This window comes from Akebia trifoliata, chromosome 4 (genome assembly GCF_017979445.1).
Source record: "Akebia trifoliata isolate Shusen 1 chromosome 4, ASM1797944v1, whole genome shotgun sequence".
In the NCBI taxonomy this organism is placed as follows: domain Eukaryota; kingdom Viridiplantae; phylum Streptophyta; class Magnoliopsida; order Ranunculales; family Lardizabalaceae; genus Akebia; species Akebia trifoliata.
Window position 1 is genome coordinate 44,575,541 of NC_141378.1, and position 22,942 is coordinate 44,598,482.

The 22,942-nt window shown below is 36.6% G+C and overlaps 1 protein-coding gene across 1 annotated transcript in view; it reads right to left on the reverse strand.

The window, feature by feature from the left end:
* The window catches only part of LOC147405205 (vacuolar protein sorting-associated protein, putative (DUF1162)), a 35,904-nt gene extending 15,910 nt beyond the window's left edge, over positions 1-19,994 (reverse strand). Inside the window, 14 exon segments of the mRNA XM_086441424.1 lie at positions 1,042-1,193; positions 1,463-1,557; positions 1,983-2,099; positions 2,203-2,320; positions 2,449-3,125; positions 6,420-6,544; positions 6,640-6,766; positions 8,999-9,495; positions 9,584-9,893; positions 10,622-11,512; positions 12,402-12,516; positions 14,309-16,545; positions 19,310-19,406; positions 19,529-19,994. Of these exon segments, the coding sequence (XP_086297550.1) occupies positions 1,042-1,193; positions 1,463-1,557; positions 1,983-2,099; positions 2,203-2,320; positions 2,449-3,125; positions 6,420-6,544; positions 6,640-6,766; positions 8,999-9,495; positions 9,584-9,893; positions 10,622-11,512; positions 12,402-12,516; positions 14,309-16,545; positions 19,310-19,406; positions 19,529-19,800 (5,830 nt within the window). The 5' untranslated portion in view covers positions 19,801-19,994.
* Between the last annotated feature and the right edge of the window lie 2,948 nt (positions 19,995-22,942).

The following is a 22,942-nucleotide window of genomic DNA, read 5'->3' on the forward strand; positions in this document are numbered from 1 at the left end:
TGGAAGATGAGCTGATAATGAGACAGGACAGGAGAGAGGTTTCCAAAATGCAGTTTTGAGAAACAGCATACAATATAGTGAGCAGATACATATATGCATGCATATGTAAATATAAAAGACATATTTGTGGAGAATTGCACCAACTTAGCTAAGTTGGTAAGACATGTCCCACATCCAAGGTTCAAATCCCCTTGAACCCAATTTCACCATACAAACCATTGTCCATTCAAATATATATATATAATTGTGTGTACATAGAACTTTGAAGATGCACTAACTAGGTGAATTAAATCAACCCCACCAAGCCAGGTGACTTTTACAACTTCATATAAGAGTATAATCCAGAATAATTAACTCCGGTACTTGAATTTCAAGATTTCATCGTAATTATTATTGCTAGGGGGGTGCAAGAAAGTAATGAGGTTATACTATTCATTATATCTGACAGTTGAAACATGTCTCACTACTGTAAAACAGATAAACCAGAGGAATCAAAAGGGGGAGCTGACATGTATCCAACTAATGATTTCAAACCCTGCAACACGTAAGCCTAGCATAAGTGAATAGCAATTCCTATTATACATTAGAATACTATCCCAGTGGAGATAACCCAATACCTATTTACGAGCTAAGAACTATTGTGTTTGAAATGAAAGATACTGATCAGTTGAGGTACTTCCTAAAATTGAGACCTCAAATGACTATATGGTATAGACTACACAATGCCAGATCTACGAACTCAAGATGTGAGGTATCAATTCTAAGAAATAACTCAAAGGAAACATCATTCCAACAAGGGAGCTTGGCTTGCCACAGTCCACAGAGCCCTATGCCTGACCTAGAAGCACTCTAGCACTGGACTATTGTAGGCTAGAGCCACACGACCATCATAGTGTCACAACACCTCATTGTGATCAAATCTTACAATCAGCGTGTATTGACAAAAGTGTTCCTTGTATGTATCGTCTGACAGCTTTCTTTAAAAATGGATTTAACAAATATTTTATAATGTTGCAAAGAACAAAACAACGCAGAAACTACCTTTTAATGACACCACACGTGTTCTCCACGCAAGTACTCGTGCATTCAAAAGAGAAACATTAATTGGAGAAGTCGTGAAAGCTCCAAGCACAGCAAGCTGAATTGACACAAACGACGAATTTTCTGGAAGCCGATTTGCTAATGCTGCACGCCTTACAAAACATGCAAAATCAAGACAAGTAAATATGACCTCAATCAAGTGTGGTAGTATTTTATAATAGTAACATGGTTCTGAGTGCATATTATGGTAACATTCCAGCCCCAATTTCGAGAACTCTCAAAAAGAAGTTTAAATAATTTTTTAATATAAGGAAAATTCAATATATGGCAGTGCCTTGGTGATATTATCAACATGACAAGAAAGAAGGACAATATAAGAATGTATGAGGAAATAATAAACAGTGCATTTAAAAAGGGGTACCTTAAGAAAATTAAAGCAGAGTGCTTTGCAGCTACTGTTGCATCTTGATTGTCATAAAAATGACACAGAAGGCTTAAACCTGATTGGTTTTCAACCTGCCATATGGATTCAGTAAACAAGGTTAAGAATGTATTAAAAGAGTTTGAGATAGAATGCATGTGAAGTTAATATAAGGGTGGGTTTTTATAGAACGGAGATGAGGGAAAAGGAGAAAATGAAGAGGGAAAAAAATAGAACAAGATACAGAACAATTGCATAGGGCATTCTCCCCCACCCTCCTATTCAACAACTTTTTTATCAGTAACTGTATAAGTTAATTACAGAAATGAGAAAATATTTGAAGGCAAATGGCTTTACAGAAGTTAGAGCTTAACATAGGGTTGAATAGAAAAAATAGGATTCATGTTGCCAGGTCAGTATTTGGGACAAAGCACAGATGATGATGATGGCATGAATAATGTAAAGTATTATACAGTAAAAACAAAAACATGATAACATTTCATTTGAAACAATAGAGAACCTTGCAGGAATTAGCAAAAATCCTTGAGCTTCTCACTGCATAAGGACCAGCCAAGTTCACTTCTCCAACCATAAAGAGAAGGATGTCCAATGAAAGCTCGGTCAGAGATACATCCACCTGTCAATATGCCAACAATGAGCTCTTAGAATATCCTTTATATGACATTGTTTTAACACTGAAATGACAAAAAAGGAATTTGACACAAGAAATTTCTTTTGACCTGTTTAGTTCTAAAATAGAACTGTACAGGCACTCCTTGTGGGATAATTTCTGAACCCTGAGATGTCCATTTAGAGCGGTAAAATAAATAACTTTCAACGGGGTGAATGATTTCTCTCCTGCAAACAAAAGTAAAAGAACGGAACATGTTTAAATGGAGAAATGTGTGTATCTAAGCGTAAGTCCAAAAGAAATGGCAAGGGACTAATAAAAGACCATTAGGATTTTTCTCTAGTTCAATACTCACCATAAATTTCGTTGGGCATCAAAGCAAAATATCACAGCAATAAATGTGCTTATAAGCCTGGCTTTAGAAGATAAAACTTGTACAATGAATTGAACATTATCAACGCAGACCCGAAGGAGGGGGAACATGTCACTTGCATCTGGAAGCTCATGAACAATTGTCAGAGTAACATTTTCCATAGTAATATTTATGTAAGGGAGATTGCTTGTTTTCCTAGAAGTCCAGTCTTCATCCATATTTGTGTTCTGTTGCAGATCTATTTCAGAAGTCCTCCCTGCGGGAGTAGTATCCAGTCTTGAAACATCACGTGATAGAGAAAAACCATGGAACAATTTCACCTTGAATGGATTTCCAGGCTTCTTGACAAATTCCGGAAGCCCATCAACGAAAGCAACAGCATGATTGCACTTTTTGTTCACAAGGTAAAAAGTATTTTTAGAAGCTAGATTGTAGGCTTCCAGGTCATTATCAGCCTCAAAAGTTTCAGGCTTATAAGGAAATGTCCTCCAAAGCGCCCATGTACTATCATCAGTGCTAGAGATGTCTACAAAACCTGATCCTGGACAGCAGTTCAATCGTAACGATTCCCCTGAGCTGCTTTTAGCATGCAATGATATCAAGGTGAACCACAAACCTGAAACTGGCAACCCCCATCTTTTTGTATTACAGTACTTCACCTATGCATAAGAAAATTTTAGAAAACAAAGAATGAATACCAAAACATAAACTAGTTAAAAGCTAAAAACAAGGACCAGATTGGATATAGCGGTAAATTTCCCATCTTAGCAAAAATGAAATCAGTGTAAAAGTAAAATTAAAGAAGAAAATGAAAGAAAGAAAGAAGATGATAAGGGTCCCTTATTTATAATAAAGTATGCTGGGGATGATAAATAAAGGTAGAAAAAACAATTCACCCGTGCAATACTCCCCCTCAAGTAGGTTCACATTTATCAACCATGCCCAACTTGCCAAGAACTCGTGTTGTTGGATACCACTGACACCTTTTGTAAGAATGTCTGTGGGCTGCTCCTCTGTCTTCACAAATGGAGTACACACTGCTCCAAACATAATCTTCTCCTTAATGAAGTGACAGCGTATTTATATATGTTTGGTCCTACCATGCTGATCTGGGCTATTAGCAATACTTATTGTTGCTTTATTATCACAATATAAACTCATGGGCCCAACCATAAGGAAATCAAGTTATCGAAGAAAAATCTTTAACCATTACATTTCACACAAGCCATGGATCTAAAACCTACCTCTGCACTTGAATGAGCTACAACATGTTGTTTCTTATTTTTCTGTGGCATAAGGGTACTACCCAGTTACATCCCACAAGTTCCTTACCACTAGGAAGACCAAATATTCAGATGTCCCACTTTTTCCAAGGCTCTCATTTCTTCAAACATTACTTCCCTCTACTCTGGGTGCTTTAGGACTTTTGCAACATAATATGGTGTGGAAACAGAAATAACTAAAAATATCTCGCTCAAATACTAAAATGAACATGACCAATATGACCATGCCAACACATCATAGTTAATCTTCCTTTAAGGAGACAATTTCTAAGTATACGGGGCTTAGAATGCACAAGAGCTACTGGAACGCATAAATAGATGTTGGAAAAAAGAAGTGAAGGTTCATTATCGAGAAGTGAAGAATCATGATTCATGTTAAGACATGGAAATTATTTTACACGGGCTGCTAACCTAATGTACCTCCCCCCCCAAGCAAGCTATAGACTAGAGACAAAATGCAAAAGAGCACTACACAGGCATAGTGATTCCTTCGATGCCCAGGGATGTGGAAATGAAGTTAAACAAACTTTTTTGCAATTTCTTATGGCACAATAAGGAAAAAAAAGGAAGTTTCATCTGGTGACATGAAAAAAAGGTTTGTTTGCCTAGAAATCAAGGAGGTCAAGCTTGGGGTTAGAAATATGAGGTTGATGAATTCGCCTTCATTGGGTAAACGGTTGTGGGAATTGGGGTGGCAAGGAGTAACCTGTGGAGGAATGTTGTTGAGGCGTAGTTTGGTGTGAAGGATAGGAGTTGGGAGAGTCGCATTGCTAGAGCTACGCATTATTGAGGGGTTTGGAAAGGGATCCTTAAACTGTTGCTTGTTTTCAAAATGAGAGTTCGTTTTAGAGTGGGTGTGGGGTGGGGGTGAGTGTTTGGTTTTGGGAGCACTATTGGGGTGGGAATTCACCTTTGATGGAGCAATTTTCAAAGTTGTATGTGCTTTCTAAAGAGAGATGTTTGTTGATTGTGTCCTTTTGGTCAAGGTCGAGGAGTGATTTTTCATGGGATTTTGGCTTCGGGAGATCCTTTAATGATTGGGAGATTGAGTCGATGACAAGGTTGACCAATTTTGAGGGTGTGGATGTGAGAGTTTGGGAAGGGCACTAAAATTATTTGTTTTTTGTTAGATAATTTTACCTATCTTTGGTGCAACCCAATTCGAGGGCCTTTCTTGTTGTGGCTATCTAAGATCCAAATGTTATGTCTAAGGTTGTTTTCTTCATTTGGGAGTCAGTGCTAGGAAGAATTCTCCTTATGGAGAAGATTATCCATAGAGGTTTTTGGGGGTGGGTCCAATTGTTGTCATATGTGCATGGGTGATGGGGAATCGACAAATCACATTCTCTTGCATTGCCCCTTTGCTCATCAAGTATGGGATCATATCTCGATGTTGTGTGGTATTTCAAACAGCCCTTTGCATTCAATTGGGCTTATTTTCGAGTCATGGCTGTCTTGCGGCTTTGACTTTGGTGTTTTGAAGGGGATGCTCTAAAGTGTAGTCCCTTTTGCAGTGCGCTAGGGTACTTGGTAGGAGAAGAATCGTCGGCTGTTTGAATGAGAGGATGAGACGATTCAGGAGTCTATCATCTCAATCTTGGGCTTTTTTTTGTGTGTGTCATCGGGTGTTTAAAGGAGAGGACAAGTCGATTCGGGAGTCTATCATCTCAATCTTGTGTATGTGTGTGTACGCACGTGCGAGCGTGTGTAAAGTGTTTAGGGAGTTTAAAGGGGTTTTCTTTGAAGACTTTTTGGGGAGATGCGATTGGGTTTGTAATATCCCTTTTGTGTAGATGGATCTTTTTTTTCTGTCCTTGTACCGTATTGGTCAACTTGACCACTTTTAATACAAATCTTTTACTAATAAAATAATAATAATTTTGAAATAAGTATCACCAAAATAATGATTTGTCATAAATGAGAACATCAAGGAAGTAACCAATTACCATCGCCTTGACATGACATATCGATTAAACAGAGAACTCAGCCATGAGTTAAAATGTGGGATTGAGAATAAGGGTCCTTTTTAAGTAACGGAGAAGAGAAACCATTTGTATAGAAATATTAAAGTTTACATAATTAATAAGATTTTATAAAAGTAATTACTCTCTGATTATGTTCGTCGGAGCTTATTTTTTCTAGATTCTCAAAATTGCCAAATCCATAGGAGGTAGTTTTAAGTTATATGAAATTCTGATGGGATCATGGAATGTGTAACGGATGAAAAGAGTAGAAGGTTCAAGAATAGGAGCGCTAGGTGTTTTTGATAGATGATAGGAGTGCTATGTTGGTGGAATGATTATACCATTAAGATAAAAAAGAAAGAAATCATGCCGCATCATTTCCTGCCCTGACACTAATACAACTTAAAAGAAAGAAACAGTCCATACAACAAATTGAGATAGAAAGTAAAGCATCGTGATTTGCACAATAAATGTATATGTATCACGTAAAGGAAGCTTTTCTTAGTGTGCACACTGATCAATCTGAACCATATCTCATCAAAATTTACATGAGAAGCTCAGCTTCAAACACACGGTATCAATATATCATTGAAACCGAAAAAGTTGGTAATAGGTAATAATTGATAATTACCGAAAAAGTGCCTAGTAAAAAAAAAGCCATGATGCATGTGCTGAATGAAATGTGAAGCAATAGATATTCCCGTACCTTGAAAAGAGCTCTTTCTCCAACAAGAGAATAATGGATTGCACCAGTTAAATTGTACATGTTATCAACACCTTCAACAGCAAAATACATGTGCTGATGAAGATCTTGAATTGCAACAATAGCCCCTGCTCAAACCGTGACATAGATCAATGTCAAGGTCTTCAAACTTATAAAACGAAACATATATTAAAAATACATATACTTTCATAAATCCAAATACCATCAGGAATTGAATCTTCTGAACCATTGTCCCATCCCTGGTTCCTTGCCCAGTGTCTTTGTTTTGAGTTGTCAGTAGCTTCCCCACTACGAACCCCAGATAAGGGTGCAACTAGAGCCAGGAGCATCTATGGAAACAAAGCAAGTAAGCTATGCCTTGTGAGACATACTGTAAGCCAGAATATGGTGAGGAAACACACATCATTGTTAAAACGTCAGTAAGCTCTAAATTATGACAATGTACAATTTGCTTCTGCAGATGGATAGTAACTCCAGGTTATCAACTAATAAACTGCATTTTTAAAAGAACTTTCATAATGAGACTCAAAACGTTGATGCATGAGAAGGTCAAATGGTAATTTGCCATCATGAAAGTGAAAATAGTATGAAGTAGGATGAAGAAACTAGTAAGATAACTAAGTGCAAAAAAAAAAATGTATACCAAAAGAAGTTATTGACTACCAATAATAATAAAGCTAGTAAGAACAAAAAAACAAGTAACTTGAAACGTCAACAATAGGCATTTCTGTGTTACGTTGGTATTCAAATGGATTCATTGAGCAAGTTGATGGCACGTTACCCTCAGAGAGAGAACATTGTGAATCATCCCATTTGTACTGTATTGAGGCATTTGGAAGGAAAGGAATTCCCGCATTTTCAAAGAGTGAGAGCAACTGATTTAAGAGATTATTGTTTCTATTATGGGTTTCCACCAGAAAGAAAGCATTGTGAAGCACCCCATTTGTAGTGTGTTGGGGCAAAATTCTCAAAAAGTTTAAAGGGGAGTTCATTGAAAACTTTATGTGTAGATGGAATCATGTTTGTAATATCACATAAAAGTAGAGCCATAGTGTTTGTTGTGGTTTGTTTTGTGCCTGTGTAGGGCTGTTTTCCTTGTTCATCTCTGTGGTTATAATTGTTCCTTTTATCTTTCTTGTCTGTATCTGGGCACCTCAGCCCCTTTCCTTATTAATAGATTTTTTTCTTATATACATATGGGAGCCGTTCGGGTGCCAACTATTTGGCCAACGCGTTTTGTCCTATATGGGTTAGAAGTTTTGGAATGGGATGATTTTTTGTGAAGATGATCTCTATGATGAGGAGATCATCGTCACCAAAAATCATCCCATTCCGAAACTTCTAACCCCATAAAAAGGGATTTACAAAAATGGAGAGTCCACGATTCTTCAACTCATAAACATGAGGTTAGAAGTTTTGGAATGGGATGATTTTTGGTGAGGATGATCTCCTCATCATAGATATCATCTTCACCAAAAATCAGCCCATTCCTAAATTTCTAACCCATGTAGGACAAAATGTGTTGGCCAAAACATTGGCACTTGAACGGGGGCCTATATATATATATTCGTGTCCTGATCATATAGACAAAGAGATGGCAAGTTGTGGACATGTAGCCAGGATAGGATATTTTATGTAGAATATTCTTATAATTCCTTAGCGCCTCTTCTATGGAATTTACTAAGTTTCCATTTGGGGACTAGGGTTTGGTCGAAGGTGGCATTTTTCATTTGGCCAGCTGCCTTGGATAGGATTCTCACCAATAAACATTAATCAACAAGGCCTTTCAGTACCTAACTATTGTTTCCTCTGTAACTTTGGTCGTGAATTTGTTGCCCCTTTTTTTATTCATTGCTTCTTTGTTATGGAGGTTTGATCACATTTTCTAAGGGGTTTTTCATGCCCCTGGGGTCTTTCCTAGTTCCAATAGCATTGTCTCAAAGGTAGCAAATAAAAGCTTTTTCACACAATGGGAGAATTCTATGGGGCTATAGTTCTTTTCGTTGTTTATTGGAAAATCTAGAAGGAAAGGAATAACAGAATTTTCAATGAAATGGGTAAAATCTCTTCAGGAGGTGATCAACAGAATATTGAATCTTTTGGTTTTTCAGTGCAAGCTATTTAGGGAATTCAAGGATGATTATCTTTCCAATCCAATTGGATCGTACTAACCAGTAGGTTCAGTCCAGTAAATGTTTCTTGGGATCGTCGTCCTCATATAAATCATAACATGTTTCATTAAAATAGATTGAAACTCCAAAATTTGAATCAATTATTTGCGTCATATGAATGCTGTATACTACAAATACAATATCTAATCCTGATGAAAAGGATCCAAATGTATTATCAAAGTTCAGTCGCTTGGATGTACTCTATATGTGCATGTGTGACAAACACACAACTTATTTTTTTCTTCCAGTATATAAGCTGTCTCTTTACTTCACTACAACCATCAAAAGATAAACAACCACTCACACAAAATATAAAACTCAGTGGTTCCAATAACAACAAATATAGAAATATTAATGAAATAGACCAAAGAAACAGGAATATATATCCACCTGTATTTCAGACAATGAGATTGTTGAATCAAAACCAGAAACAGAACCACTGCCAACCCAATCACTCTTGAACCACGGACGACCCATCTCATCTCCTGTCACAGTCTTCTCAACCAGAACAGAAGCAACTACATGTTTCAAGATGTAATTTCCAGATTTTAAACGGAAGACTCCAGATTCGTCGTTCCCCACTAAAGATTCTTGCTCGGGAGCTGGAGAGCTTGAAGAACATGCATCGTAGAAAACTGGAGGTATACTCTTCGTGTGCCGAAATGCAGGAGGATCTCCTGATACGGATTGAGATGGCAAACCATTGAATGTAACAGAGGAAAAATGGGGAATTTGACTGTCCTTTGCTGTTTGCTCAGCATAACTTTCATGAAGGCGCCGGGAAAGGATCGTCAAGCGGGATAGATCAAATAACAACTTTCTTCTTAAATTTATGAATTTGAAGTTTAAATGAAAGTCAGCTTCTAACACTAATTCCCAAACTTGACCTACAAAAGAGAAATAAGCATGCTAAGGCAATTGATATGATTTTATAACAACAATCAATTAAAAAAATTAGGAAAGAGACGTATTTACCAGACCCATCTGTAACGACAAGAACAAGAGACACCTGAGACAGTCTTATCATAAGAGCCTCCAATAATTGCCATTTGGATTCGGGGGAGGTATTGAGTGCCTCTGGAAGTGACAAGGGGGCAGAATCCTCGCCAGGATGATTACTAGATCCAGCCATGTCCTCACCAGGTTCAACTATTTCAGATTGTCTTCCAGAAAAAGTGTGCTCCCATGATGGTATGGTAGAGACATTTGTGATGAACAGAAGGTATATACTAAAACAACGAACAAACATGGCAAATGCAGTCGTTTGAAAGAAAACAAGCCCACCCTGTGCAGGAGTATCATTTTTCATTCCCATTAGCGAACAAGTACTTGAATGGAGACCTCTGCTCAAAGTTAATCTGATATATAGTTTCAACAAAATATGGTTATATTTTAGTGTGATTTTGGTTGACGCAATAAAGAATGTCTGAAAATTCAATTTATAAATGATGACTGGTGAATGAAATATTAAAGGATCATCCCTTTCACAAGAATAAAGAGTTGAACATCGATCATGGTTTTAAATCTCGTCCGAGACCGAGATGACTCGCTCGGGTCATCTCGGTATCGTCCATGAACCAGACGAATAGACAAGGCGTCTCACCTACACATAATCTTGCGAAAAAATGAGATGACTCAAGGTATTTTGAAAATCTCATGAGTCAGTAAAACTCATCCGAGTCAACTGGGATTTTATATATTTTAATTAAAATAATTAATTTTTTAAATTTTAAATATTATCCAAATAAAATATGATTTTATCATTAAACATCTTCTAATCTGCCTTATTTTATTAAAAAACCATAATTATTTTTATATAAATATATACAAGTAAATAATTGTAAAACGAGTTAAATGGTTTATCTCATCCAAGACAACTCGGTCTCGTCCATGAACGAGACAAGACGTCAAACCAATTTTTGAAACCATGACATCAATAGAGTGTGATAAAGAATGGTCATAAACAACTGACACTTATGACGCACTGAAAAAATAATGAAATGCAGTTACAACCTGGATTGTCCATGAGATTGCGTGAAATTCACTACCAATGGACAGCGAAGACAAAAGCTCCTTTGGTTGATGCGCTCCAATCAAAACATTCTTTAAGGAGCGTTCTGCCAAAAAAATCCCACCAAGTGCAATGTCTATGAGAAACTGAAAACTTGACGATGGTGCTAAAAGATTTGAAGTAGTCAATTGACTTTGTCTCGATTTCAGATTAGAGCCACGAGATTGGGCATTTGACCCTTCACTAAGACTTGTCGGATCCTCTGTTGAACTTGAAGTTTTAATATCATAAGTAGATAAGTTGACTGCACCATCGACTCTCCCAAAATAAGGGGCATCCCCGTGGGAACTGGCCCTTAGAGTAAATGAGGAATCAGATAGAGAAAATTCATATAGGCAATTAGGGGACTGAGGAAGTAGATTGTTTACTTGGTACTCATCACTGCCTTCTCCAATCTGATTTTCATACCGGAAAATAATAGATTGTATTATTGGTAAATCAATGAGTACTTTTACATGTCCTTCTTCCCAGGAAATCTGAACGTGTGGCTTCTCCACAAAAACCTGGATGCCATGCTCGGGAACATCAAATGTGGTCAGCTTTTTATTTCTGGAGGCATCATAGGCTTTCATACAATTCTCCACAATATGGTTTCTCCTCGAGTTATGCATAATCATAACTAAAGACCCGAACTCGAACTTGGCATCAATTACAAACTGTGTGCTCTTAAGAATCAAGGTTGAAACTTGTGCTTTGGATACTTGTGTGAACCCATCAGTGTCCTGTTTACCAGATCCCTCGATTTTCCGAATAATTTCTTGAAAATGTAGACCACTTGTAGAATCAAAACCTACAAACGCATATGATGCTGCAAAAAGTATGCATTCAATTACCTGGGAAAAAAGTTTCAGTTATCAAACACCAAAATATGATTATAGAATTACAAAGCTACTGGTATACTGAAACTTTTCAAATCAAGATCAAAATAAAAGAGCAACTCGTATAGTGGAGAAAGACCACACTTCCTCCCATGAAGAGAATGGAGTAATATAAAACCATAAAAGAGATAATATTCTTTTTTTTTATCATTAGAAATCAATGGCCAAAGCCATGCTAGTAAGGTAAGGCAACAGTTAGTTTCGTTGACGAGTCAATTACATTTCTTGATCAGCATAATTTAGTGAATATTCCAGTCAAACACAAAATGATAAATGAACTAATCATTTCTGATTATGAAATAAGTTTAGTTTTGAATTTCAATGGATAGGGGATTAACTACAGATCCTGTAGCACATACCAGTTGTGATGTTCCCAGAAATTAACATAGCAGATTATTTTCTCCCTTGTTACAGAAGAAACCAATGGTGCACTTAATAAATAGGTTTAGTTTTCAATGTCAACGTATAGTGACAGGGAATTTAGACAGATGCCGTAGCATCATACCAGTCGTGAATTGTGATGATACCAGAAATTAACATAGCAGATTATTTTCTCCCCTGTTACAGAAAAAAAAACAATCGGGCACTTAAGAATCTTAAGACTTCCTGTTACTGATCAAAAAAGGAAAAAACTTACAACTTCATGTTTAAGGAAGGTGAGATATACTGTAGAATGACCCAAAAAAAACTAAAGTGTATAAATGAATAATTCCTACACATCAAAAGAAACAAAACCAGAATCTAAGATCATTTTGTATATATTGAATGAAGTATATGGTCAAGAAAACAGGAATGCAGATAGTTTCAAATCGGATTCTAAGGAAAAGAATTACAATAGAATCACCTGAAAGAAAACCCAAAGCTCGTCCATATATGATAAAACAGTAACTCCTGTAGCCATCCCACTCAGAGACATTGACAATGCAGTAACAGTTTCCGTGAGTGAATGAAGATACTCCCTGCAACTTTTTCACAATTCGGTGAGAAAGGGAGAGATATGAAGCATTTTACATGCTATGATTTCATGAACTTTCAAACTTTCCCAGAGTAAGTTGAAGTAATCGGGCATAAAACATATATGAGGGGAAAAAAGTATGAAAATGCATGAGGATCATAACAGATACCACACTCAAGAAAATGTAGAAGCACGAATAGAGCACATTCCCCAGAAAGAGAGATGTGAAGCCTTTTTACTTGCCACAATTTCATTAACTTCCAAACTATCTCAGAGTAAGCTGAAGTAAACAGGCATAATACATATAAGAGAATAAACATAGGAAAAGCATAAGGATCATAACAGAAACCACACTTCCTCTCAAGAAAACTTAGAACCAACACAAATAAATAGACCACAATCCCCTGCAACTATAAGACAATAGAAAGGCTCTGTTACCCAGTTAGTTGTGTCCAATTTTATTATTTGGAATAGGTTTTATTTTATCATGTTTTAGATCATAAAATCAAGAAGCGTGCATAAAATGACAGAAATGCCCTCATCTTCAACAGTCCAACCTTGGCCAAAAACAGTTGATTTTTCCCCGAAACTCCATCATCTTCAATTCCTAAGCTAAAAATTTCCATCATCGTCTTCAACCATCAAACCTGGCAGAGATTGAAGGCAATAGGTTTTGGGGAAGAAAAATCAGGGGATTTTTTCAAGAGTTAAAAAGTGCTTGGTTTAAGACAAGCTTGAAGAGGTTAAAACAACATATCACAGAGGTAGAGAAGACTATGGATTTCTGGGGAAAAATCAAAGGTTTTCATCATGAGATTGAATAGGAGGGTGTTTTGGTAATTTCAGTTAGTCTCTCATGCAAGACTGAAGTCAAAGAGTATGTCATCAGTTTGAAAACTCAAGAGGTATCTCTAATTATCACCCAAGCCAAGATTAACATTGCTCTGTAAGGATCGGGTTCGAGTATTGTTTCAGTGAGGTGTTTTTTTTCTTTTTCATTTCGTTTTTTGTCTTCCCTAAAACACTTAAATAGGAGGAGCTTTTTTTAGTGTGGTGTATAGTTATAGAATATTGGAGTGGCAATATAACAGCCCAAAAGTAATATAGTTATCTTACCTACTCATTTAGATTGTTAATAATTCTTATATTAGTTTTCAGGGAGACAAAAAATCTTACCATTCAGAAAAATTGTATCAGTCATTAAAAATAAAAAAATGCCCATACAAAAGAAACACCTGCATCACACAAGTATTCCCCCCTAGAAATAATGAGAGAATTACCTACCTCTTACAACCCAAGTTTGTTTCCTTCCTCTTCTATTAATAAAGGAAACATTAACAGTACATCATCCACATGAACATGCAAGTCACAAAACTGAAACGGATGGTCAAATGTACATATGTTTTAGTAATTTGTGTCCACAATTTCAGTAAGAAACTATTAGTGCATAGAAGTGCCATGAGGAGTACCCATAACTGGTTTTCCACATGGGCTATGTTTTGGGGCTATATGCAACTTTTAGGTAAAAGGGAAGTGCTCACACAAAATAGACTAAAATAGATTCAGCATACAGCTTCACCTATACAGGAAATTCAGGCTACTTAATGATTGCTTGCTCTATTAAGGAAACCTTTATGATATTTGTAAATGAAAATGGAAATTATTCTCAAGAAATAATTATTATGGTCCTGTCAAGATAATCACCTTATTCAAGGATGCAGCAGAATGATCTACAAATAAAATGCATCCTTAAAAAGGACCATACAAAGGTAAAAAGAAAATCTAAAAATTCATACCTGCAGGATGAGGAGTGGATGATTACTGACTTTAATTCAATAAATTGGCAAGGCTGATTTTCTTCTAAATCCTCTAGGTAAGCATTTAAGCCTTTAATCATTAGGCAATAATTCAGTCCAAATCGCCCTCGAGAAATATAATCTTCACTTAAATCTGCTTTAAGAATCTCTTGAAACTGAGGCTTCTTCGAGTTTCCCATTTCTGCATCATCTAATCTTGGTTCTGCAGTAGTTGTCAAATCACCTTTTGAAGTAGGCCAAAGAGCAAGTTCAACACTCTGCAGATGAAATACAATGTAGAAATCACCACCATGACCCTGAGTAGCATTAGCAATACGATTGACGTCTTGTTCCTTTGCACCGAAAAAACCCGCTTCTTGCAGTGACATTCTGATGTTAATGCCAGCTAAGGCTAATCCAATTTGTATGTTTTTCTCCGGTATCTTCCTAAGCATAGCCATCTTCATTTGACCTTCATAAGACTTGTAGCAATCCTCCCATTTGATTTCTTTTGGCACCTCTATGATGCTAGGCGAACGTGAAAGCACCTCTGTCCTAGCAGTCCAACATAGAATATGGTGCATCTGCCTTAGGAACAAAGAAACAGACATTATTGATGAAGACCCCAAATCGAAATTCAATTTTCCCATGGACAAACTGCATTTCCAAAGGCCATTATCTGACCTATGGAGGCTTGGATCCATAAGAAAGCTTTTAATCTCACAAACAAGGAAGGGATCTTCAACATATTGGGCCTCACTTTCTTCATATTTCCTTCGAATATTTTTCCAATTCATCCACATTTCTTCTAAATAACTTTCCAAGTGCAAGAACCAAGTGTTTCCACTAGAATTAGCAGAATTAGTTTCGATTTTCTCCAAGTGGAGGGACTGTGGAGCAGGCTCACTCCATAAAATTGTCTTCAAATCATCGATCCTTTCTTTTTTACCTCCTTTGAAAGATAAACGTGTCACTTTTCTCATGTTTCGCTCTGTAAGTGGACTCGTTGAAGAATTAGAGTTAACTTTCAAACCCCCACAAGATAAGAACAAAGACTGTACAGTGTTGTCAGCCGTGTAAATCAAGAAGAAATCATCAACTACCATACAAAAGGAAAGTAACTTTAAGTGAGAGCTCCCAAATTGTAACTTTGACTTTCCACTAACAGACCGTTGAAGTGCATTTGTTGGAGATACAGTGATCGAAATTCTTCCAAAATTAAAGCAATAATGTGAACAGGAATAGTCAGAAACAAATCCCAAGGGCCCATCGACTATACCCCCCGCAACAAAGAAACATATAACTGATTGGAATATGAGGAATATGGTTTTCGAAAGAAATAATAACAGTAAAAGGATCTTCCTTAAGAATTTTCCGAGAACTTCTACACATGATTCAGAGTTATTACACTCAGTACGTTGAACATGCATTGCTGCTCTGTAACGTGCTATTCGCCGGGCACATGCAAGAGCCTCTACAGGCAACTCCTTTTCGATATCAGAAACCACCTTCCACTGATGTTTAACTTGGGCTGAAAATTTGTTGTCGACGGACATCCTAATTGCAGAATGTCTGAATCTTGTTTCTACAGAATATCCAACTAATAATAGCAAAGATTCATAAGCATGGAGAAGGCGCAGCCATAGCCCAACAACATTTACTACCTTATGCAAGGATAACCTAGGATTTGAAGACAAATAACCAACTTTTCTTGCAACAATGTTCCAGAGATCCCTACCATTTCTAACACACTTGACTTCTTTGGATGATAACATATCAAATGCTAGGAGGATAGGTAGATCTACAGGAGAAAATGCAAAATTTAACTGTGGAGCAGAACCATGAAGACCAAGAAATTGAAGATCTTTCAGTTTGATGCAAGTGGATAGATCACTCGAAGAAAAAATAGTGTTGCCATGTTCCCCTCTCCTGAGTCCAATTTCCAATTCGGTGCCCTTAAAAACCAAAGAGCACTCTTTTTGAGACACAAAAAAGGCTCTAACAAGTCCTTTGAGCAAACAAGTGTTCCCAGGTTGCAAAGCTTCTGCACTAAGTTCCTTTATCTTCAATACACAAGCAATGGGATCACCCGTGACAGGTAACTGCACTTCTAAATGATTATCATGCATCTGTAACCGACAATGTTTGAGTAAAACATTCCATAAAGAAATCGCACGCCAATTTCTTCCAGGTGAGACAACTGAAAACCTTTCAATGATGTCATGTAAAGCAGTACCCTGAAATTCAGGAGAGAACCACTCAAAATAGTTGAGCTAGAATAATGTCAAACAAAACTATATATGTAAGGGTCCCGTTCGGCACCCTACACTTTACCCTATGCTTTACCCTACGTGTTTTGTCCTACATGGATTAGAAGTCTTGGAATAGGCTGATTTTTGGTGAGGATGATCTCTATGGAGAGGAGATCATCCTCACCAAAAATCAGCTCATTCCAAAACTTCTAACACCATCAAAAATAGTTTACAAAAAATGGATGGTCCACGAATTTTCAACTTGTAAACATGGGGCTAGAAATTTCGGAATGGGCTCATTTTTGGTGAGGAGGATCTTCTAACCGTAGAGATCATCCTCACCAAAAATCAGCCCATTCCAAAACTTCTAACCCATGTAGGACAAAACATGTTGGGTAAAGTGTAGGGTAAAGCATAGGGTGTTGAACATTTCCCTATATGTAAATAGTCATGTATGCATATTGTGAGAATCTCTTCAACATACAATGGTGTCATCATTTTATATATATGGTTTGGGAGCCGCTGACTTGTGAAGAATGACTCATGAGAAAACACGTGATCCTAACTGTTTAAACAGAAAATCCAACGGCCAAGATTTATACATACATCCATAAAACACATCTCAAAGATACTTATCTCAATGATAAATCACAATTGTTGGATTTTGTATTTAAACAGTTAGAACTACGTGTTTTTTTCATGAGTCAACCGATCTTGACTCTATATATATTTGCTTTGGTGATTTTATTTAGTCACTGACATTTATATATATATATATATATATATATATATATATATATATATAGGTGGAGTTCTTTGGACAAAGTCCTAGACAACATTCTAGACAAAGCATTTTGTCTTATATGGGCTAAAAATTTCAGAATGGACTGATTTTTTTGTGAGGATGATCTCTATGATGAGAAAATCATCCTCACAAAAAATCAGCAAATTCTGAAATTTATAACCCTAGTTTATAAGATGAAGAATCATGAACCGTCAATTTTTACCGTTAGTTTGCAACCAGTTTTCATGGGGTTAGAAGTTTCAGAATTGGCTGATTTTTTGTGAGGATGATCTACAGACTATAGAGATCATCCTCACAAAAAAACCAGCCCATTCCGAACCTTTTTAGCCATGTAAGACAAAATTTTGTCTAGAATATTGTCTAGGATTTTGTCAAATATGTATATGAGATGGGGTTATCTTGATGATAAACCACAATAATTGGATTCTGTATTTAAATGGTTAGGACTACGTGTTCTTTCCATGAGTCAACGGATCTTGACTCTATATATATTTGCTTTGGTGATTTTATATAGTCACAGACATTTACATTCTTAAATATATATGTATTTGAGATGGGGTTATATGGACCGAAGGACCATCCATCTCTATGGACCACATGTCAACATGGTGCCCAAATACACCATTAGGTACCACATGTATGTTGAGCATAAAATTTTATGAACTCACAAAAAAAACAGAATTGAAAAAAGAGATTTTTTTCACTGTTGGATTTAAATTTTAAATCTAGGAGTTCAATGACCGTCCATTTTTTAACTCAAGATCCAATGCCAAAAAATGCTTTTTTGGGGAGGATTTTTTTTTCAAAGCCTAATCTAGACGACAAACAAGAGGCTAACAAGACAATTACCCAGTACGTGGGGTAACCAGTTTTCACTCCATGTGGCACACCCAAAATGTGAGTCTTGCTGGGAGCCTGTGTATGTTAGTCAAGAGGCTCACAGTCTGATTAACGCTTCTGCACACACCATGTATTACTGCCAATTGCCCGGTAAATCAATACATGGGGTAACCAGTTTTCCCTACACATAGCACATCCAAAAGGTGAGTCTGGCAATGTTAGTGAGGCTAGCCCCGAGTCTCAATGGGCAGAGATCAAATGAATAGGGTCTCATATGAGTCATTGAGATCTCCAAGTCACAATGGAAATATTGCTCAGATGCCTCTAAGGCCAAGATGACAAACCCAAGTCATATCGGTTTCATCCGGTGAATGGTGCATGTTGTCATTAATCTGGACCATCCAATAGATGAGTGGCCTCTTGGAGCATGCCTAAGCCAGTATGATATGCACATAATCAAGACTAGACAATGATGAGGACATCACAAGCATAACCTTCAGAGTGTTCCAGAAGAGGAGGAGACATCCAAAGTCGTCGTGGATGGACGAAGTATAGACGTGAAGTTCATGGACGAGCACCGTTTCATGGACCCTCCCCATTGGATCATTAGATTTCATGTTTTATTTAGCCTCAAAATACTCGTGACTCAAATGAATAATCCAAGCTTCGAAACAACCAAAACAAATCCAGGCTTGGAAACTCCTATATTAACTCAGTTTATACGCATTTCTTTTGCAAGTACAAGAAAAATGCCAATGAGATGTAACAAAGTTCAGGTTCAATAATTGTTCAGTGGGGGTTCAATTCCATTAATTGGGAAAATGTCCGGAAAGTTTCATTTATTTTATAATATAAAAAAAAATGGTGGAATATACAAATGAGATTTTTGGTTTCGTGCCAAAACCAATCATTTTCTTCAACCTCCTTAAAAACCCTACCTTTCTGTCAAATGATGTTTTTAAACATTTGAATGTTTAAAAACCCTACAATATTCCACAACTAATGGATCAATTAATCCGTTGATTCCTATTTGGAGATCTTTACGAAATTTTCAAAATTTTCGGAGAATTTTGTTACTATAAGTAAAACAACTAAATTACATACCTCAGGATCAATGACAGAAAGAATTTCCTTCCTCTCCTTGACAGACCAATCAGTCGAACTCCGTGTCTTTCGCGAACAACTCTCATCGATTGGTTCCCTTGAAACCATCAAAGAATCCGTCAGAAACAACAGAACTGAAAAAACTCATCAACAACAAATTATAATCCAAAATTTTCGTTTCAAATTACATAAAAATATAACGCTCGTCGATCAACTTACCTTGCAGTCAACGTCACATTGAAACCTCGCACCTCAACTGTAAATGCGGGAACGGACCAAGAAGAAAATCGAACACTTAATTCTTCAATCCTGACTTCTTGGAAACACAAACTAGAGGACTCATCAATTAGTTGGTTAAGCGCGGAGATGTCGAAACAGAGGTTCTTTGCAATTCCGTGTGAACGTAAGAACCCTAATTTCAGCTCCAGGTCTGGTTCTACTTGCAGCCATGGCTGTAACAGAGTAGCTAACTTTGAACGAATCGAGAACATTGTTGGAAATTGGATTCCAAATTTCAGGAAACCAGATGTCTGTGAGATCGATCTTTCGCCATTAATTAACTGAAAACGAATCAGATAAATCGATTTTGAATTTGAAGTAATTGCCCTGATTTTAGAGAGGAAAAATGATGAAAGAAAGGTTCCACGAAGAAGTAAATGAAGACGAGGAAGGAATAGCAGAGATGGTCCTCTAGCTGTCATGGTTTTAAATCTCGTCCGGGACCGAGATGACTCAGGTGTCTCACGTGTGCAAAATCTCGCGACACAAACGAGATGATTTGGACGGTGTTTTGAAAATCTCATACGAGAGTATATTTTAATTAAAATAATTAATTTTTAAATATCTATTACAGAAATAAAATATGATTTTATGATTAAATATCTTCTAATCTATCTTATTTAAAAGCTAATATAATCATTTTAATATATATGAATAAATAATTATAAAACGAGTTAGTTTAACTTATTCAATACAAATTGACTCATCCGAGACAACTTATTCTCGTCCATGAACGACACTGGGCAAGTTTTGGAACTATAGTAATCATGTTACCCCCGTTCGCAAAGTTCAAATTGTGATTTTCAATTCAACACTTGAGAATGAACTTTGTACAGATGGGTGGACAGAGATGAGGGCATTTGAAGTGATGAGTAGAAAATTTACTATTGCCACACCAACTTATCAGAGAATTAATTGTTATCTAAAGATTTACGTTGATGTATCTAGATGGCAGAATCGTGTAATTAGGATAGTTATGGTGCATTGTATAAGGTAGATCGAGATGTGAGAATAATGTTGATTTAGTTTAGGTAATTTTATAACTAACTTGTACTTTGTTCTCTATTTAAATGAAGTCTCACCAGAGAGCAAGTTAATCTGGGAACTCAGTTTTGTCTACACTTCACATGGTATCAGAGCATCTAATCAAATTTTAAAGATCTTAGAGCCCGACAGATGGTATCATTGTTGTCTATCAAGCCTGATTATTTTTTTTTCAAAGTCTTTTCATTGAGTTGAAGTTGTGGTTGAAGAATGAAGTCCACCTGTTCACAATCATTTAGATGGTTGGTGGGGTTGTGTGTCTAAGACAAAAACCCAATTGGGTTCTCACTAAATGCCATCAAATCCTTATCTATGCCTTGTGTCTTTGATGGGTGCTTTAAATACATTAATTGGCCTTTCTCAAGCCCAAGCCTGAACCGTTTTAAAGTTCACATTAGTCCAAACTTCTATCATACATCAAATCCCATAGGCTCATGACTAGTGAGCCCAATACCCAATTCCATCTCAATTTGCTTGTCCCATCTATGCCCAATTGATTTGTCCCTACTTTTGTTTGTGTAAAAAAAATATATATATGTGAAAACTTTTCAACACTGTTGCTTATGGGTATCATAAGACAGCTTAAGCCTAATGTTGTAAGGCCCATATTGGCCATTGCCAATGATCGAACCCAAGGTAGTGTCGACATTGAGCATATTCATTGGTCCATTGCAGTTTTATCACGTTCAGATTTTAAAAATCTATCACGTTTCAGGCTATCCTAAACTGACAATTAGCCCAATCGAGGCCTATTTGAGTTGAGCGTGTCACTCCTCGTTTATTCTCTCTCTCTCTCTCTCTCTCTCTCTCTCTCAAGTCAATTTTGGATAAGTATTCGTTTGATTTCAATTTTTCCTAAACTAATCATGACCCTAGAGGCCTATTTGAGTTGAGTATGTTGCTATTCATCTTTTATATATTTGGGCATATCATCTATCATTTCTCAGGCAACAATCAACCTTGGGATACATATAAACCTGGGGCAATCCTCACCTTACAAGCCGTTTTTGTGAGAATGAGTTAGGCCCATGGATTTTTACATGGTATCAGAGAAAGTAACCACATGGATGTGGGAAGCACGTTACATGTGAGGGGGATTGTAAGAAATAGTCCCACATTGCCTAAGTATCATGACCTTGGACTGTATATAAACTTGGGGCAATCCTCACCTTACAAGCTGGTTTTGTGAGGATGAGTTAGGCCATGGGTTTTTACACAACTTTTATTAACATCACACCAATTGTGTGTAATCCTTTGGTGATTTACATATGAATTGACATGGCATTAACCAAAGTTGATGTGATAATAACAGCTCTCCCAAAAATATGAATGTATTTGGTCATTTTCCATCAATTTATTAATAAAGACAAATATCAAAGGGGCATTCTATCAAATTAAATATTTAAGAGGATATCTTAATATATCAACATGTGGAGGCGGTATGAAGAAATAAGAAAAAATAACAAAAAAAAATTGGTTTGCTAATATTTATGTATCAAGCAAATTGTACCGTGAACTGATTCAGATCGAACTAGTTTGTGGTTTGATACAAAATAAATAAATAAAGTAGGTTTGACTATTTGAGTTGATTTGGTTCAGGTTTGAACCATATTACCTAATTCATGGGTTCAGTCAATTTAGGTTGTTGATTCGCCACTTGAGAATGAACTTGGTTCATAGGGATAGATAGGTACAGGACATTTGGAGGTTGAAATGATGAGTAGGGTAAAATAGAGATTGAGGGTGTGTTTGAAGACTAGTTATTGGAAGTGAGAGTTGACAACCATCAAAATTTACTTAATTTCGTACATTTGAAATAGTGAACACTTGTGAGTTACCAACTCATCCAACCCCCCAACTCTCTAAAAAGAGTCTTTTCAACTTTCACCCCCTTAGGGTGAAAGTTCAAACATTTTTGTGTGACTCCTATTTTTCCTTCATAACAAAAGGTAATATCTCTCTCTCTCTCTCTCCTATAGAGACGCAAATATGCAAAAACACACCATCTCTCAAATTTATTTATTTTGTAAAATTTATGTTGTTCGAAAACATGTTTATAGGATGTTAGCAACCCAAGGATCAAATCAAACCAAACCAAACCAAACCGTCTTTATTTTTTATTTGATTTGGTTTGGTTCTAAGGTCAATTCAGTTCACTATCTTGATAGTGGATCGCCCCCTATCGTTAAGATCCATAATTCAAATTATTGAGATATCCATTTTTTTCCTTCCTATTTTGCTATCATTAACCTTTTATAATCGTCGAGGCGAACGATTATATATTGTCAATCTCGACCTCTATAAATATGA